This window comes from Saccostrea cucullata, unplaced genomic scaffold, assembly GCF_032062105.1.
Source record: "Saccostrea cucullata isolate Sc308-1 unplaced genomic scaffold, CSIRO_AGI_Scuc_v1 ctg4150, whole genome shotgun sequence".
NCBI classification, from domain to species: domain Eukaryota; kingdom Metazoa; phylum Mollusca; class Bivalvia; order Ostreida; family Ostreidae; genus Saccostrea; species Saccostrea cuccullata.
Genome location: NW_026921648.1, coordinates 27,354 through 46,004, shown reverse-complemented (window position 1 = coordinate 46,004; position 18,651 = coordinate 27,354). Strand labels below are relative to the sequence as shown.

General features: G+C 33.0%; 1 protein-coding gene across 2 annotated transcripts; it reads right to left on the bottom strand.

The window, feature by feature from the left end:
* Nucleotides 1-1,811: 1,811 nt before the first annotated feature.
* Nucleotides 1,812-18,218, bottom strand: LOC134260490 (uncharacterized). Of its 2 annotated transcripts, none has more exons than XM_062743042.1 (4): nt 18,088-18,218; nt 5,457-5,526; nt 3,884-4,032; nt 1,812-2,348 (listed from the first exon to the last, which is right to left on the bottom strand). In XM_062743042.1, exons 1-4 carry the CDS (start codon nt 18,140-18,142, stop codon nt 2,143-2,145), a joined length of 480 nt encoding a protein of 159 aa, XP_062599026.1. In that variant the 5' UTR covers nt 18,143-18,218; the 3' UTR covers nt 1,812-2,142. The 2 variants fall into 2 exon arrangements, with proteins under 2 accessions (XP_062599026.1, XP_062599027.1); XM_062743043.1 differs by lacking the exon at nt 18,088-18,218 and adding an exon at nt 7,063-7,169.
* Nucleotides 18,219-18,651: the final 433 nt, after the last annotated feature.

Here is an 18,651-nt window from a genome sequence, read left to right as displayed (position 1 = left end):
TATTTATACAGCATATAGTTATCATCATTTATTTAGTTATAAAGAAAATGTCTGAGGTGTTGTTATCTACCTTTTCCTGATAAAATCTATGCAGTACTGAAGTTATGATAATCTTGTCAGGAAAGAAAATACGTAAATGATTTGTGTTTAAAAATATTTTATTTGACCACATTATATGTTCATAATGTTTTATTCTGAATAGTTTTAGCAATGCTGTTTTACTTTAAGATATTTATGAGCTCTTATGAACTCTTGTCTTTTATAGTTTTAAATTATGTTATAATGTAAATATAAACATTAATTTTTTTTTAACTTGAATGGAAGGAAGAATGAGAAAAATAAAATTACACATGTACTTTTATTGTTTCTTACTGAATCAATATGTAAATGTTTCGTCGTTCTGATATCAAACATTTCCATTTTCGCGTTTCTTTCTCTGAACAAGTGGGCTGATAAATGATTTAAACCCCATGCATTGTAGTTCGAACAGATAAATGAAAAGGGTCAACATGAACATTACGTCTCTTAGTTAGCGAGAATACAGTAGAATCAAGGTCTTAATTTCACCATGAATTCAAATTCAAACCAGACCAAGTCTAATACCCAAGTAGTCCAGGGACTGATTTTCACAATTTTGTAACTGCTCTGGAAATTTTCGTAGAAAGCAAACCTATAAGTTCCTGGGACAGCTTTGGATATATTGTTTTGTTCACACAAGTGTCAACCAAGCCCCGGCCCGTCACCTGTATTTCGAATTCGTAGATTTAATTTCTTTTCTGTTTCGATGAAAAGTCGTTAGAGTAAAAGAACAAAGATTAATGAAATAATTTATTAAGCAAGGATATTTACTGATAAAAAAAATAGGACTTTGATAATTAAGTGTAATCCACCATGTGTCGCAGTGGTAAAAGCGTCTGCTCTAGAGTCGAGGAGTAAGCAGTTGATCGACATGTCGCTGATTCGAATCCAGCATGGCGATGTGAAGATTCCTTCGAATGAAGCTATAATTAAATTGACCCCGTGTCACAGTAGGTGTTGTCATGAAAAATATTCCTTATTGTTCGTAGGCACTAAGTGCCGAGTATTTGTCTAAATTTTCAGCACTCAAACGGCAAAATTAAGGTGGGTCTCAAAAAATAGAAACTTTCGAAATGACGTAAACCGACTACCAAATTAACCTTATTAACAAACAACAAAGAATAATAAAATGTCTTCAGTTGTCGTTCAGCACCATTGCAGTATAGAAATAATGAATCAATAAAATTATATTAATGTTGATTATAATTTTAGAAACACTAGGAAATCGAGAAAAATACATGTTTTGATATCTTAGCTTTAATATGTAAATTACACTTGACAACGGGATCTGACAAAATAATTAATTCAATTAATGAATTCTAATTAATTGTGTTCTTAAATTGAAAGTTTTAATTATCCTGTGTCCTAACGAAGAAAACGATTGTGATATAACAATAATATATTCAAACAGACATGCTCTACTGGAAAGTGATTACTGTAAATCACTTTTTATTCGCCATAACTTTATTTTCGAATAATTACGCGAGACAATGAGCTCGCGAAAATTTCATTCTCACGTTTAAAAATTTTCCTTCGGATTTTATAGAGGAAAAACAACAAGTCATGAAAATTATGTCTCTCTAATCAAGAGTTATTTAGTATCTCGCGAAAATAAGGTGTCGCGATAATTTAGTGATCTACAGCATTTTAATGCTGTGATTAAAAGTTGTGTAAATGAAAGATAAAGAGTATTATCGATATTAATCGCTAACAAATATACAATGTTAAGAGGGAAAAAAGGAAAATATAAACTTATTAAGCTTGATGTTTTCAATTTCATAAAATATACACGCCTTAGATAAGCAATTAGATCATTCTGGGCAAAAGGATCCTTTTAACATATGTACATGCAATATGTTTTGTCTATTATAAAAATGTACAGTAAAGATATAGTGTGACAGTGTTGAATGTTGAAGGCATAAGGGCTATAACTAATTATTATGACTCTAGCGGCAATAACAAATTTAAAGAATAAAATCTAAACTTTGAAATTAAAGTCAATTAAAAACTCAGTTTTCATATTATCTTTATTTGCTAATGTCTAATTTAAACAATTTTTAAGATTCAAGTTTCTGGCTGGACAGTTCCCGGTAAATTCTCCCCTGTACCTGCACTTGTGGACGGAATACCCACGTGAGGTGAATTTGGTCCCTGTGAATTTCCACCGTGTGTCGGTGTCAACATGTAAGAGTTCTGAGTACCAGGTACGCCTGCCATAACAGGTTGCTGGTTCTGTGGGATTCCATATTGATGACTGAGATGGATATTATCTGTTTAAAGAAAACAATATATATGTAAGCAAAAATATAATGTACGAGGGTCATTCAAAAAATACGTAGACAATGCTTCTCATCGTCATATAAGTATTACAAGATTATAAATCAAAACATTTTCGTAAACATAAACATTTATTTTGTCGAAGTGTGAAGTTTCATTTCATTTGATTAAATAGAACTCATGTTAGCCAAAATTTAAACCAACATGTTTTGTTTCCACGGAGCATGGTTAACCAACATTGTAACGTCAAAGACAACGTTGAGAAAGTTTGTCAAAATTATACTTATTTTCTTAATTTCAAACACTGTTTGTAGCGTTTTCTCCTTTCAAAAAACATATCCATAACATTTAACACCTAGTTTGCGAACAATTGTACAAATATAGCTTGAATAAGAATGTCATTGTTTTCAAATTCTTTCATTTACCATGTAACTCTATTAATTCTGCAACAGTGAAGCACACATCACGTTCAATGACGTTCCTACATCTTTCGAGTCCATATGTATTTTTAAACTTAAACTGCTTCTTTGCCGACAATCCATAGTCCAATTCAAACTTGCTACCACTTAAAAATTGTGTTTTCCATTTAAAACAAATACACAGATTATTTTTCATACAGATCCTGGTTTATACGGATTTTTTAAGCTTGTAGAATAAGTTTCCCGAATGTAAAGTACAATTGTATTGCGAATTGCTGCTCCGTGGCGTCCTCCAACATCATGGTTTTTTGCTTTTTTAATCAAGTCCATATGTATTTAGAAACTGATATCTTTTAAATGGAGCGACATATTACATAACCTGATTTCATTTTTATTAATACAGCAATACTTTATTTATACATGTAAATTTTATTTCGTTTCAGCTCCATTTATTAGAGATATGGCTGTAAATACTTTAAAGTGAAAGAAAGTAAATTACTCAATTTTGACGGTGCTCCGTGACCCCATTTTTGCTGTTCTAAATCCTTGGTAATTTTAATAAATATGAAGATAAATTCTAATTTTTTTACTCAAATTATTTGAATCTGTTGTTAAAATATTTGTACCAAATTTGGATATAATATGACGTTAAATAAAAAAGTTAGGACAAAAGTCTACGAACTTTTTGAATGACCCTCGTATAAGACATATCATGGGTAAAACATTATTTATCTTATTCACAAAATGAATTTGATATTTTTTTTTAAAATACATCCCCACTTTTCTCAAGCCTATGGTAACATTACATGCTACATTACAGTTTTCACCATTGACTAGGATGAGTTTTAACTTAAATCGTATTCATTTCACACTTTCTAGACCTTCATACTAATAAATGATAGACATGTACACAACTTTCTTTGCTACAGACAAGTTATCTATATGCCACTGTGGGGAAGGAAATGTACTTCAGAAGTTTTATATTGGTAGCAAAATGTGAAATCGTGGTTGCCTCTTAAACGTCATAGATAACGCTGAGCATGTTAAGATAGGGATATAGTTGCGTTAGAAAATACTTAAGAGGTACAGTGTTTGCTTAAAAAAATTACCTGTTCTTTGGGGAGTTGGAACAATAACCGCGCCATGATACCCATGTTGATTTTTCCTTTGGTTACAGCACCAGCAGACGATAAAGCTTACTAGAATCCCGATCCCGATCACTGATCCGTAGGAGGCTCCCAGAACGAGTAAATATGGACTAAATATGAAAACAATCAAACCCGTTATTCCATATGATAGTGGCTTGTTATTTTCTTATATTTACATTTCCATTTTTGCCTTTAACATTCTTTTCAAATTAGAGTTTTGTTCATTTTATCATGAACTACCATGGATGAGCATGAATATCTCCATTAAAACGTCATAATAACGTGCTTGACGTCAAAACTATAGTGCAAACTGTTAAAAATGCTTTTAAAATGACTGGCTTAAAGTTGAGGCAATTTATCAGAAAAACAATGTAAATATAACAAATGAATTTAATTTTCGAAGATACATGAGGTACATGAACTACAACGCCGGCATATTTATCATAATTTACGCCAGCGTGAAGCGTCATAGTGCATGTCCTCATGAATCTACTAAAATGAAATTCATTTCTTAAGTAAATTGTTTTTCATTAATGTGTGTTTTTTTTCTCTTTTTTTCTTTATCTTTCACTCCTTCCCATAATATAAAGAATACAGGAAACCAATATAATTATTTATATTTTTAAAAAAAAAAACAATAATTTCAATAAAAAATAAAATGCTTCCTGTTTCTTAGTACGGGGATGAATATTACAGCTGTTTGGGAAAGAAATACATGACCCGTTTACAAAGTTCAGGGTACATTTAGTGAGCATTATTTAAAGAAATTAAGTCACAATGCATAAGCGTCATTACATTTTCTTATATAAATAAGTTGATGTTGTATCTGAAATGACTGATATCGTAAAAATGTATAATATTAGTACCTATCCTTCTGTATGTTTTTAATTGATCTTAATATTGAATGAATTTAAGTTGTAAGTATTTATCACTGTAGTTGTTCTGTAAAATGCAATAAAATTTTTATGATTAACATAAAAAGTAAATTTACAAAATCGTCAAATGACACAACTGCATACATAAATTAAAGTCACACTTTGGAAGCTACAGAGTGTAAACATAAACTAGAGGTACTGTCAGCAATAGACTCACTAAATGATACCACCCGCCTCCCATATGTTTTTAAATGGCAGTGTCCATGTTTTGCTATGGGAAACCCAAAATATATGTCGGATCAAAAAGTAAAATAGGAGGTGCACAATGGCAATATGTAATAAATATTCTGTGAAAGATTCATCAAATTTCATTCAGTGGTATAAGAGGAGTTGCGGATAAGAGATGGGTACCCCAAAGCGTAACAGACGGACGGACGGACAGACGGACGGAATTAACGATTACTATATACCCTCCCGCTTTTCAAGCGGGGGGTATAACAAAATGTGAATATATAGTGTTTCTACTACGTTTTGGACGACATACTGACACTCTTTCTATATTTGCAATGCAGTCATGGTCGTTGTGAATGTATTACTTATGAAAATATTAATTTATTGGATATTAGAATTTGTAATTATATGTTTACGTTATCTCTTACTTGTAGTAGGTACAATAGTAGACGTAGGTATAGCCATTATAGACGCTGGAACAGCCACCTTCAACGTTCTCTGAAAAAAAAACATACAATACAATACATTGATCTAGTTTCATATTTATGTAATACTGCAGAAATAGATGCATTACAATTGGCTGTGTATTCAGTAAATTGGAATAAACGTTGGAATTCTTCAAACGACGTCACTGTTTTCGGATTTTGTAAGCACTGTATGACGCTGAAGAATTAAATATGACTCGCTTGTATGTTCAAGACGTCCGTGGATATTATACTAAAAACTGATGTTTTCAATCTGCACTTACGTTTGCTTTCAGAAAGTAAATGAAAAAAATCATGGAGCAAATACGAGGGTTGTTCGAAAAGTTCGTTGACAACTGTCATATCTTCTTTTTTATATGACGTCATATGTTATCCAAATTTGGTAGAAATATTTTAACAATAAATTCAAATGATTTGTATTAATTTTTTTCAAAACATTACAATTTATTCAAAACTTATCCAGATTTAAAAAATGCAAAAATCGGATCGCGGAGCACGTCAAAATTTAGTAAGTTACAGACAATGCTCTAAATAATGTCTGTATTCATATTCTCTGTAAAATGGAGGGAAAACGAAAAACAACCTAGAAATTCAAATCAAGAATTATTATATCGATTCGTGTACCAAATTTTGGTTTCGTATTCTGATTTGTTGAAAAGAAATCAAATTGTGAAGATAGGTAGTCCTTATTGAAAACGACAAAAACGATTACGTTTCATGACGTCACGGAGCAGCAGATTAAGTTTCAGTTTTGTGTTTTACTCAGGAAAAATCCTAAATAAACTCTAAAAGTGTTGGATGTGAAAAAAAGTCACAAACAAGTTATGCAGGTATGTACAAATAGTACAAGCAGTATTTGAGTGACAGAGACTCTTTATCGGATGAGGATGATCTGTGAAGAAACGGTTTAACTATAAAAATCTTCACAAAACTTTAAAAAGTTGGAACGTCAAGGAAAGACATAGGCGCTTCAGAGTTGCTTATCATGTGAACGCAGGAATAATTTATAAAACGAATTAAAACCTTAACAAAGGATATAATACAACGAGAGCATTTCTTAAAAAAATGTCAAGTATTGGAAAAGGGATTTAATGAACGGGTACTGTATTATACTGAGTGAAATGTTTAGCCTAAGGGATATTATTTTGTAGAATTTCTCGACGCTATGTTTTGACGTTACATTGCCGTTAAGTGTGCTCCGCGGGTACAAAACATCTTGATTTTAAAATGAAGTAAATTGATTTCTGTTAAATCGAATGAAATGAAACGTCACATATCAACAAAACAAAACAGCTTACATATCGTAACGTGTTTATTTTAAATTTCTAGTGGGTAATATTAAGATCATTAACATCGTCTACGAACTTTTCGAACAACCCTCGTATAATAAAGTTTAATGATTTATATTCCTAAATAATGCGATAGTTTGTTATCTATTCCCAGAGATTTTTAAATATAAATATAAAGGAGAATAATTTTTTTAATTGAAAAATATTTGATGAAATAAACAATGCTAGAAAAAAAAAATGCTATCGCATCATATACTTACCATACACTATGAATAAAAGTAAAATATTTAGTTTCATTATACTATTTTCCACCTTGTTCTTTTTCTTGTGTGACTTTACCCCAAATTGTATTTTAACATTGGGGTTTTAAATTCATGTACTGCGATTCCGAATCCTAACAGATATTACATTGTAACCACTAAATTAATCTCACTGACCACAAAAGCTTGTCCTTGAAACGTCAGTCAGTAAGATAATTTTAAACTAATTGTTTCTCTGATAGAAATCATTTAAACAACAATGGATCCTATTTTCTATTGATCGAAATTAAATTCAAAAGGGTGGTTTGGTATTTTAACATACGAAAATTCATTAAAACGTATTATTCAATATAGAAATCAGCTGCAGAAGAAAAATGAATACAAGAAAGTTCGCAGAAAACGGTAAATTAACAATACGTTAAGTTACAGAATGCTGTTGCTGTCAAGATTTTATTCAACACTTCACAATGCATTTTTATTAGGATTTTTTCAAGGTCTTTGTGTATAACCTGATTTTCCCTGATAATACTCCTTCCTTTCAAAATCTATTCTATAAAAAAAGTCTGACATTATATATTTTCATGGCAACTAAAATTGATAAAAAAAAACATTTCAAGTTCGATTTTTCTCTTGTATTTGGCGAAGACTTAATTAAATGCAAACAAGTAATGAGCTACATATAATTTTATCAGTAAATCATATAATAAAACAATTTTGCTGGTTTTTTTGGTCAATACAATGTGGACTAATCAGATGGCTATATCATTGAATTGACCTCAATAAACAGCAATAATTGTATAATATTACATGTATGTTGAAAGATAACGTTCAAAAAAGGTCTTCTTTCTCATGAAATATAAAAAGGTTAATAAAACTAATTTGGAATAAATCTCGTAAATCTTGATCTCTAATGTACTGCATATACATGTACTTTTACAACTTTTGTATTATGGACTTTTAATTTACAAAATCTGATTTCAGATCATTAAAGAAAACATTACGCTAGCTAGAAAAAATTGATTACGGACCTACAATAAAAGAAATAGTTGAAATTTATAATACCCCAAACTGATTTGTCAGTAGCTTGCAATTGTCTGTTTTCAAAATAAAATTTTAGAACTAGTCACACTTTTTTAGTAAATGTAATAAAAAGTCTCTCATTATAAGATCTGTATGATGCCCCAGAATAGTGGTTTTTATATACTTCCATTTCTAACTTTTTTCTCTGTGATAACTGTTTGAAAGTTGGGGGAGTTTAATTCTTGATAATTCTGCCGGAATGTAAATTAGGCAGGTCGATAGGTCAGCAGCTAAGGAGACCTAATACGCATGCAGATCTCGTGCGCATCTGTCTCTGTGTCTGACGCTGAGGAGGCCAAAAATGCATGTAAATCTCGTGCAGCTGCCTTTATGTTTGACGTCAGTGTGCGAGGACTATTGAAATTGGCATGGAAGTCTTCGTGTAATTTAAATTTATTAGTCTACATTTTTAATGTCTAAGTCTACAATTTTATTTCACAATGAAATGGAAATATAAGTAATCACTGTCTAGTTAGGAGAGTATTCCAGGGACATCAACAATAGTAGGAAACATGGGATAATTTTAAAAATGCATGTAAATCTCGTGCGGCTGCCTTTATGTTTGACGTCAGTGCGCGAGGACTATTGAACGTTCTATTTCCACTATTGAAGAGTTATAGTTCTTAGTGCGCTCTTTTGTGAAAAAGTCGGAGAATGTACAAATCTCGCAGGATTTCTGGGACAAACGTAATATAAACATGTAAACAAAATGTTGAATGTCGATGAACAAATCTTAACAAAATGCATATGAAATATTTTATAGCTGTGGACTTTCTTTAAATCAAGAGTAGAGATGACAGGGATATTAATTTACATCTACTGGTGATCGTATGTATCTATTTATCGTAATGGTACATTTAAAGACAAAACACATACCTCAGAAATGTCGTATTTTTTTTATTAATGGACGATAAAGTTAGGGTTTTCGCTCTTTTACACACGTCTTTTAGTTCTTCTATTTATTAGTTAGAATGACAAATGTACTTAACATTTAAAATTGGATTGAGACTAGCATTTTTTGTGTTATCTGCAATGTCATGCTGTCCCAGTCAAACGACCGACGCGCCTCTAATTCTGAAGAGTTCACTAATGGAAATGCAACGTATTGGCATGCAAGTCGTCGTGTAATTTAAATTTATTAGTCTACATTTTTAATGTCTAAGTCTACAATTTTATTTCACAATGAAATGGAAATATAAGGAATCACTGTCTAGTTAGGAGAGTATGCCAGGGACATCAACAATAGTGGGAAACATGGGATAATTTTAAAATTATCCCATGTTTCCCACTATTGTTGATGCCCCTGGCATACTCTCCAAACTAGACAGTGATTCCTTAATGAAGTCCATTTATGATTGTGATCCATAAAATGTATTGATTAGTTTTTTCTCTGTACATGTTTAATTACGCTATAATATGCAAATTGAACAGCTGTTGTAGTTGATATCACCAGCTCAATACTCAAGAACATGTTATAAATAAGATCATTTTTATATAGAGTTTGTCATTCACATTTTATAATGATATTTAAGGAATTTAAACCTCAATATTTCCTTTTATAAATTTTTTCTCTATAATAACCCTTTGGAAGTAAGCTGAGTTGATTTCCTGATAATTCTGCCGGAATGTAAATTAGGCAGGTCAATAGGTCAGCAGCTAAGGAGGCCTAATACGCAAGCAAATCTAGTGCGCATTTGTCTCTGTGTCTGACGCTAAGGAGGCCAAATATGCATGTAAATTTCGTGCAGCTGCCTTTGTGTTTGACGTCAGTGTGCGAGGACTACGCAGCACAGTTAAGGTGCGCAATGGAAATATCAACTAAATTTTGTATTTAAAAATGTATTCGTAATCGGGATGGAGATTATTTTTAGTACATTATTTATATCAGATAATTGTAATTATGATTAATAACAACATATCGATGACGATTATATTTTATATTTAGACTAGTCACGTGATGCGGCAGTCACGCGATTTTAGCACATTGACTTGAAGTATTGATGTTACATATAAATGTCACTAGTGCAAGGGCATAACCAAGATAAATTTCCAAGTTTAGTATATAAATATTTTCAACATGCATTATAGTTTCTAAAAAGTGCTGCGATCCTGTCTAAATTCTGCAATTTCATTGTTAAAATTAACTTGAATGACCGAATGCTATATTTTTCGCTGGTCAGCAGCATGAAATATTGATACAATTAAATTGTTTTTTTAAGATTTCATCAGGATCGCAGCACTTTCCAGATACCTTATTAGTTCTATGGTTGAAATATAAAAGCTTACTTTGATCCATAGAGTGTATGCCCTTGCACTAGATTGATTTATTAAGACCCCCACATTACCCTCCGATGTACTTGCATACAAATATACGGCAGTGTCAATTAAATACGTAATGTACAGAAAATATAGTAATAAAATAATGAAGAAGACATTAAATTCAAGTTATTGCCCCATTTTTATGAAGTTTGATGATTTCTTACTGGTTAAATTAGCAGATAAACTCATTTTCTGGTATTTTAAAGAAATGTTGTATGACGTATATTGTGTACGATGTCATGGTCAAGTTTTCCCGTACAAATATTAGGCTCCGCCTCCTTTTTTGTAACCTTAACTGTGCTGCGTATTGAAATTGGCATGGAAGTCCTCGTGTAATTTAAATCGATTATTCTACATTCTTAATGTCTAAGTTTACAGTTTTATTTCACAATGAAATGGAAATATAAGGAACCACTGTCTAGTTTTGAGAGTATGCCAGGGACATCAACAACAATAGTGGGAAACATGGGATAATTTTAGCAATATTATACACTTATCCAATGGTTGTGAGTGGGATGGCTCTTTTATCAAACCCGCGACAGGGAACTATTCCCCGAGGGCTTGCCCGAGGGGAATAGTTCCTGTCAAGGGTTTGATGAAAGAGCTATCCCACTCACAACCATTGGATAAGTGTTTTATTATACTGATGTACCGGTATATTATAATTTCTAAGGTTTGAATTTTCTTTGGAGTTAAAATACTGCAAGAATGAGCTTTGTACTGATGACGTCACAATACTACTGAAGTCATTATGACATCATCAGGCTATGGATTTAACGCTAGAAATTAAAATTGGCGTCAAAAATTGCATGAACATTTTCCGAGGGGTTGGTAGCAAAAACTATACCCCGGGGTATAGCTTTCTTTGCGGGGAAATTTTTAGACTATTAAGAATAGTTATTTTACCTTCTGAACTTTATATAGAAAACATTTTAACAGAAGTATAATAATCTAACCTGTTCCATAGAAATTAATTGTAAGGACTTTGTTTTTATTCTAAAACTGACTAAGGATGTGTGATAAGCAGAAAATGTTCATGACATTGGCACTTGGTTCACGACTGGTGTGACTGTTATACAGGGATGCTTACTTCTCCTACGCCAAAGTCACGAATTTCCAGTAGTCCATGTTTAATGTCGGTTTACAGATGTGCATTGATTGTATTTTTTTTTATAAATTACTATTCACTTTTTTCTGCAGTTTGTTCATGTCTGTTTAGTTAGCTTTCTTCATGTATATACATGTAGAGTGAACCGTATACGGCGCAGATCTAAGAAATGTGAGTTTAATAAGATTAATCTACTTATTAATTTATTATCAATTGTTCCTTTATTTTGTTTAAAATGATGAATTCAAATGTGTACGGTGTTATGGGTCAGAATTACCCGAAATGCCAGCAAAGATAAATAACACAATTTAAACTTAACAATAATTTATTTACAGTAATATAAAATAAGTATATGAAACATAAAGTACAAACTTAGCAAGAATCTAAGAATACATACATCAGAGTGTCCGTTGCTGCACACAATGTCCCAGTGAAAATATATCCCAGTTATATCTCAATAGTGCTTATACGACAAAGTATTCACAATTATTGTATATGCATCGAATTGACAGGGTATTTATACAGTATCATAAATCTAGAATATTCTAGAAATTGTTAAAACATGATATTACTGGAACAATCTGGACATACACAAAATTTAAGAATGTTCTAGATAAAATGACCGAACATGTTGACCACTCTGGAATGTTCAAGAAAACTTATGTTACTAAAATATATATGATGAAACAATACACATCTCACAACACCTCCCCCCCTTAAAAAGTTTGAATGTCAATGAAAACTTAAATTATTAAATTAAAAGTTATGTACATTGATACAAAATCTAGTATGTTTACGATACTCTTGACAAGGCGTCTGCAATAACATTGTCTTTGCCTTTGATATGCTTAATTGTTATGTTATATTCTTGTAACAACAAACTCCATCTAGTCAGTCTTTGATTCTTATTTGACAATTTATGCAAAAATGTCAGGGGGTTGTGATCCGTATATACAAGAATTGCAAAGTAACATTCAGATAAACATCAAAATGCTGTAAGGCTAACAACAAAGCAAGGCATTCCTTTTCAATGGTGGAATACTTTTGTTGACATTTTGTAAGTTTCTTTGAAAAATAAGAAACAACTCTATCTACCTTATCACTATGTTCTTGAAACAAAGCTGCCCCGATTCCAACATCACTAGCGTCAACAGTAAGCTTCAATTGCTTAGAAAAACCTGGAGTTGACAGAACTGGGTTGCTCATAAGGACAGATTTGATTTTATGAAAGGATTTTTCACAATCCTTTGTCCATTCAAAGTTAACCCTCTTTTGTAAAAGATTTGTAAGTGGACTAACAACTGAGGAAAAATTTGGACAAAATTTTCTTTAAAACCCAGCCATGCCCAAAAACCTCATTAATTCTTTCTTGTTTGTAGGAATCGGGAACTTTGCAATAGCTACCACTTTAGCCATTATGGGTGTAACATAACCTTGACCTACTTTATGACCTAAATACTCTACATAAGCATGACAAAATTCACTCTTCTTAAGATTCACAGTTAAGTTTGCTTTAGCTAAAATGTCAAATAAAGCACGCATGATTCGGAGATGTTCATCCCATGTGTTGCTGTATATGACGACATCATCAATGTAGGCCTCGCATCCCTCAAGGTCTTGAAGATGGGAGTGAATCATCCTTTGGAATGTAGCCGGTGCGTTTTTCATGCCAAAAGGCATTACTTTATACTGGTAAAGTCCATCTGGTGTAGCAAAAGCAGATATTTCTTTTGCTCTTTCTGTTAACGGTACTTGCCAGTAGCCTTTCAACAGGTCAAATTTACTGACAAATTTTGCGTTTCCAATGTTGTCAATACAGTCATTGATTCTAGGTATTGGATATGAATCAGTTTTGGTAACAGAATTCACCTTTCTAAAGTCTGTACATAATCGGTACGAACCGTCCTGTTTTGGTACAAGAATACATGGTGAGCTCCAATCACTTTTACTAGGTTCAACAATGCCATTGTCCAACATGTACTGCACTTCCCTTCTTAGGTACTGCAATTCTATTGGATTCAGACGGTACGGATGTTGTTTGATAGGCAGAATGTCACTCACTATGACATCATGACAAGCTGCATTAGTTTTCTTTGGAACATCCGAAAAGATTTGATGATACTCATTCATCAAGTTTTTAACTTGTTCTTTTTGGTGAATGTTCAAATGTCCAAGTTTGGCATCAAAATCAGCCAAAATTTCTGAGTTTTTCAAGCGGACACTCTGATTACAATCTTTCTCATTCATTTCTTTACTCGTATCACTTTCAATACAATTTTGAACAGTCTTAGCATTGGCTTAAGTGGAAACTGATTTTACAGAATTTCGGTCACACCTTTCAAAATACTCTTTTAACATGTTAATGTGACAAACCCGTTTCTCTTTACGTCGACCTGGTGTCTTAACTGCATAGTTTACATCACCGATCTTGCTTTCAATTTCATAAGGGCCATAAAATTTGGCCTGTAAAGGATGGCCAGGAATAGGTAAAAATACAAGAACCTTATCACCTGGCTTAAACACCCTATTTCTGGCATCTTTGTCATACCACATTTTCATTTTCATCTGAGAATTCTTCAAATTTTCTTGTGCTAATTTACAAGCATTGTAAAGTTTTTCTTAAAAGATTAAGATCACTAGTCTCAGTCAGCCACTTTTCCTTCAACAATTTCAAAGGACCTCTAACTGTATGACCGAACACCAATTCAAAAGGACTAAACCCAAGAGACTCCTGGACTGCCTCTCGTGCAGCAAATAGTACAAGATGAACCCTTTCATCCCAGTCTTTTTCATACTGGTAAAATAGGTCTTCAGCATTGTTTTTAGGGTTTGATGAAAACGTTTTAGCGCTCCCTGGGACTCAGGAAGATAAGCAGTTGATCTATATTGCCTTATACCCAACTCATGCATGACTTGCTGGAACAACCCCAACATAAAATTTAAGCCTTGATCCGACTGAATTGCCTTGGGTGCTCCTACAAAACTGAAAAACTTGGTTAGGGCCTTAACTATGCTCTTTGCCTTTATATTCCTTAGAGGTATGGCTTCAGGAAATCGAGTGGATGTACACATACAGTAATGGAAAGTAAATACTGGTTCCCAGATCTAGTCCTAGGCAAAGGTCCTACACAATCAACCAACACTCGACTAAACGGTTCTTCAAAAGCTGGAATGGGTTGGAGAGGAGCAGATGGTATCTTCTGATTTGGTTTACCTACCATCTGACAGACATGGCATGATTTACAAAACTTCGAAACGCCCTTTCTTAGCTTAGGCCAATAAAAATGACTCAAAATCTTATAATAAGTCTTATTGATACCTAAATGACCAGCCATAGGTGTATCGTGAGCTAAACTCATGACATCTCGACGATAAGCAGCTGGGACTACTATCTGGTGAACAACACGCCACACTTCATCTGGAGAAGCATCAGGTGGTCGCCATTTTCGCATAAGGATGCCATCTTTCATATAGAAGCATTCTCCAACTTTAGTAGCCTCTTCTGGTGGAAGTGCCCTCTTACTAAGTTGAATGATATCTGGGTCTTTATGTTGTTCAGAGAGTAAACGTTCTCGGCTGAGGATGTCCATTGCCTTGGCTAACTAGTGGATGCAACTCATCATCCTCACCACCAAATTTTGGTAAAAATTCTTTCTTCTCTTGCTTCTTGATATTGTGTGGTTCCATGCTGGTTTGAGTGCCATCAAGGTCAGATAAGAAAGTGTCATTCAAATCAATATCAACAGAGGAATTCGTCTCGTCAAAGGCTTGAGTATGGTCTGCCTCCATTTCTCGTCTTCTGGCCATCGCTCTAGTAACAGCACAGGCTGGATAAATGTCATCATCTTCATCATCGCACATGACATTGGAAGTGATTTTCTCACAAACTATAGGATCAGGTACAACCTTCCCACCAGCTAAATTGTTGCCTAACAACAAAGAAATGCCTGGAACGGGAAGAGTAGGTCGAACACCTACGGTAACAGGTCCAGTAACTAAATCTGACTTCAAACTAATTCTATGCAGGGGAACATCAATGACGCCTAGCTCCACACCCTGTAATAAAACTGACCCACCAGTAGAAGTCTGCTCAGACAAAGGAAGCACGCCCTCTAACAATAACGTCTGTGCAGCACCAGTATCTCTCAAAATCTGGACAGGTTTTATTTCGCTAGAGTCATCGAGTGAAACAAATCCCTGAGACATAAAGGGCTTATAATCCTCCATAGAATCAATAGAACTGGACTGTGAACCCTGGACATCAGGAGTGTTAGAACAAATCGAAACTAAGGCTTCTATATCACCTCTAACTGCCACACAAGCGTGTGGTTGAGTTTTATCAAAATCATTTTTTCTCTTAAGTTTATAGCATTCACTGATCAGATGACCCTTTTTCTTACAATAACCACAAGTAGGAAGCGACCCTATTCCAGATGATCCTTCAAAACGTCCTGGACCGGACTTAGAACCACCTTGGGATGGAGACTGGGAACTTGTGAAAGACTGAGACCCTGAACCACTCTTTTTATATGTGTCTGAATTGGTAGAATTACAGCTAGTCTGAGATCTTGAAACAAAATTCTTTTTATGAGACAGAGCATAAATATCAGATATGACTGCTGCCTCTTCAAGAGTTTTCACATTCTTATCTTCTAAATGTGTTTTCAAATCTTGAGAAACACATTCCTTAAACTCTTCTACCAGGATGACTTGGCGCAAATTAGCAAAAGTTTTATCAAGATTCTTAGATCTAAACCAATGATCGAATAAATCTTCTTTCTCTCGTGAAAATTCAACAAATGTTTGATTATCAAACTTCCTATACTTTCTGAATTTTTGTCTATATGCTTCAGGTACTAATTCATATGCTGTTAATATTGCTGCCTTGACCTTCTCATAGTCTGAACTTTCAGCTACCCCTAGTGCAGAGTATACCTCAGCTGCTTTGCCAACCAGTACACTTTGTAACATTGTTGACCAAACATGTTGTGGCCATTTAAGATTCTCTGCGACTTTTTCGAATTGGGGAAAATATTTGTCTACAGATTTTTCTTGAAATTTTGGAACTAATCTGATATTTTTTGCTGCGTCAAATTCAGTTTTGACAACTGACGGTTCTGATTGGTTTTGTAATTTTAATTTCTCTAATTCAAAGTTCATTTCACGCTCTCTTTCTCGCTCTTCTCTTTCTGCTGCTAATTTGTCTAATTCAAATTTTCGTTCACGCTCTCGTTCTTCTCTTTCTAATTTGTCTAATTCAAATTTTTGTTCTCTTTCTCTTTCTCGATCTTCTCTTTCTAATTTTTCTCTTTCTAATTGCATTTTCTCTAACTCTAATTGAAACTGATATTCTGCCATTTTGTAAGAGCCTAACTCTGATTTAACTGTATATTCTGGAAGATCGTATTTTTCAAAGATGTTTTCTTCTACTAGTTTGTTTGCAACCTTAATTCTAATTTCTTGCTTTCTCTGAGAGGATTTAACATCTAACCCAAAATGCAAACCTAATGCGATCAAGTCATCCTTTTTTAACGTATCAAAAACCTGAACACTTGGTGAACTAAGAAAGTCTGTGACCGAAAATACCATGTTGATTTTTGCTGGCTTATAGTCAAATTTAACGGTTCAATAAACAAAATTCTGACAATAAACTGCAAAAGTGGAAGAAATTCTTTATCCCGGACGAGCCCCCAATTCTGTTATGGGTCAGAATTACCCGAAATGCCAGCAAAGATCAATAACACAATTTAAACTTAACAATAATTTATTTACAGTAATATAAAATAAGTATATGAAACATAAAGTACAAACTTAGCAAGAATCTAAGAATACATACATCAGAGTGTCCGTTGCTGCACACAATGTCCCAGTGAAAACATATCCCAGTTATATCTCAATAGTGCTTATACGACAAAGTATTCACAATCTATGCATCGAATTGACAGGGTATTTATACAGAAATATAAATCTTGAATATTCTAGAAATTGTTAAAACATGATATTACTGGAACAATCTGGACATACACAAAATTTAAGAATGTTCTAGATAAAATGACCAAACATGTTGACCACTCTGGAATGTTCTACAAACTTTATGTTACTAAAATATATATGATGAAACAATACACATCTCACAACAACGGTAAGAAAATATTAGGAATATGGACAGAATTTAGAATGCAAAACACGAAAACAAGAAGATTTTCTGAAACCGTTTCTTTTCCAGGAAATCTGAACTTTCACTTTTACCTTTTAAACTCTTTAAATTATGTTTTCAATTCAGATCCACCATTAATTATTTCAGTAACCTTCTACGTGAAAACCAATATAAATTTGGTTTTTACAGTTATGATAAATGAAGTGATTAATGTAATTTGAATCACAACGAATCTTATACATGTTTTTTACCAAGAAAATAATGGGGAATCATCGTTTATTGAATGTATATTAAATAAATAAAGTACTGCAGGAATATTAACTTTAAGGAAATGAAAGTATAAAATACAACATATACTTACCAAACACTATGAATAAAAGTAAAACACTTAGATTCACACTGCTATTTTCCACCATGCTCTTTTTCTATTGTGACGTTACGTCAAGTTTGTTTGAGAGTTGGAGCTTTAAAAATCTTGTGCTGCGATATCGATTCTTTCTGAGTATGGCACTATCAGATCACAGGGGCCTGCAACATACTGTATTTGATTTTACGTACTCACTAGATGTATAAAAAAGAGATCTTTTTGTATACATATAGTGAGTACGTAAAATCAAATACAGTATGTTACAGGCCCCTGTGTATCAGATCTATATCATCTACTCTGAACAAAAAACTTTTACGTGATACTAGTGCATCACTTTAAAGGAGTTTTAACAAACTTTGTGTTTATAAATTAAAAGAAATCGTTTGAAGAAATTCTTAAAACGATTTCTTTTAAACACTAAATTTGTTCTTAAAAGTCTGGATACTTTTTTGTCTATACAATAATAATTTAATTTCACTTGTATCAAGCGATTTCATTGGCTGAATCATTCAGAGAAACATATAACATTTTGTATAACATAACTTGCCTACGTCACAA